This window comes from Monoraphidium neglectum, assembly GCF_000611645.1.
Source record: "Monoraphidium neglectum strain SAG 48.87 unplaced genomic scaffold scaffold01952, whole genome shotgun sequence".
Taxonomy (NCBI): Eukaryota; Viridiplantae; Chlorophyta; class Chlorophyceae; order Sphaeropleales; family Selenastraceae; genus Monoraphidium; species Monoraphidium neglectum.
The window spans coordinates 1-982 of NW_014011676.1; the positions used below are offsets into that span (position 1 = coordinate 1).

Sequence of the window (982 nt, forward strand, 5' to 3'; positions counted from 1 at the left end):
GGCTTAGGGTGGGGCTGGGGGTGGGGTGGGGCTGATTGGCATGATGTGTGTGTTGTGTGTGTGTGTGTGTGTGTTTGGGGGGGGGGGCTGGGGGGCTGACGGACGCCCGCTGCTCCCTTGTTGGGATGGTCAAACAGCAGGGGGCTGGTCAAACAGCAGGGGCGGTGGGAAGTTGATGCCGCAGCAGCCCTGCCCCCAGGCTCGCACGCCCCGTGCGCGGCGCGCCGGCCCCGCAGCGCGCAGCATTCCTCCGTCCGCGCCGCCGCCAGCCGCGGCGCGAGCCGTGCTGTCCTCCTTGCGGCGCACGGGACCCTTCCAAAACTTCCTTCCGCCCAACCTCCAAAACCCGGTCCCACAGGCGGTGATGCTTGATGTGGAGGCGGACTGCTACTGGTGCCTCTGCAAGCTGCTAGAGTGCATCCAGGACCACTACACTGACGCGCAGCCCGGCATACAGCGCACAGTCTTCCGCCTCAAGGAGCTCGTCAGGTGGGCAGCGGCGCAGCGCGGCGCGCGGCGCAGCGAGGGGGGCGGGCCTGTGGGCAAAAACATGTCGGCAGGCGCACGAGCGAGCGTCCAGGCTTTTTTCCTGGATGCATGGCCGCAGACCAGCCGGGACTTGGAGTAAAGCGTGCCAGTGTCTCTCAAGCATGGGAGGGGGCGCAGTGCAGTCCAAGTGCACCATGCGTAAAGAAAAACGCGGCATGGTCCCTGGGCGCCCAGCCCGTTCGCCCATTCGTATGGAATTCCACCCGTTCCAATGCCCCCAGGAAGCAGCACGAGCCGCTTGTGGCGCACATGGAGGCGGAGGGCGTGGACTTTCTGCAGTTTGCGTTCCGCTGGGTCAACTGCCTGCTGATCCGGGAGGTGTCCTTTGACGCGGCGCTGCGGCTGTGGGACACGTACCTGGCAGAGGGGACCAAATTCCCAGAGTTCCTGGTGGGTTGGAGGGAGGGAGGGGCGCGGTGCGATGGGCTGGGAG

General features: G+C 66.5%; 1 protein-coding gene across 1 annotated transcript in view; it reads left to right on the plus strand.

Moving 5' to 3' along the window:
- Positions 1-364: 364 nt before the first annotated feature.
- MNEG_9480 (GTPase-activating protein gyp1) overlaps positions 365-982 on the plus strand; it is a gene marked incomplete at both ends in the record, with an annotated part of 1,937 nt that continues 1,319 nt past the window's right edge. The window contains 2 exons of the mRNA XM_014042044.1: positions 365-489; positions 771-939. Coding sequence (XP_013897498.1) covers positions 365-489; positions 771-939 — 294 coding nt within the window. The remainder of the gene's footprint in view (positions 490-770; positions 940-982) is intronic.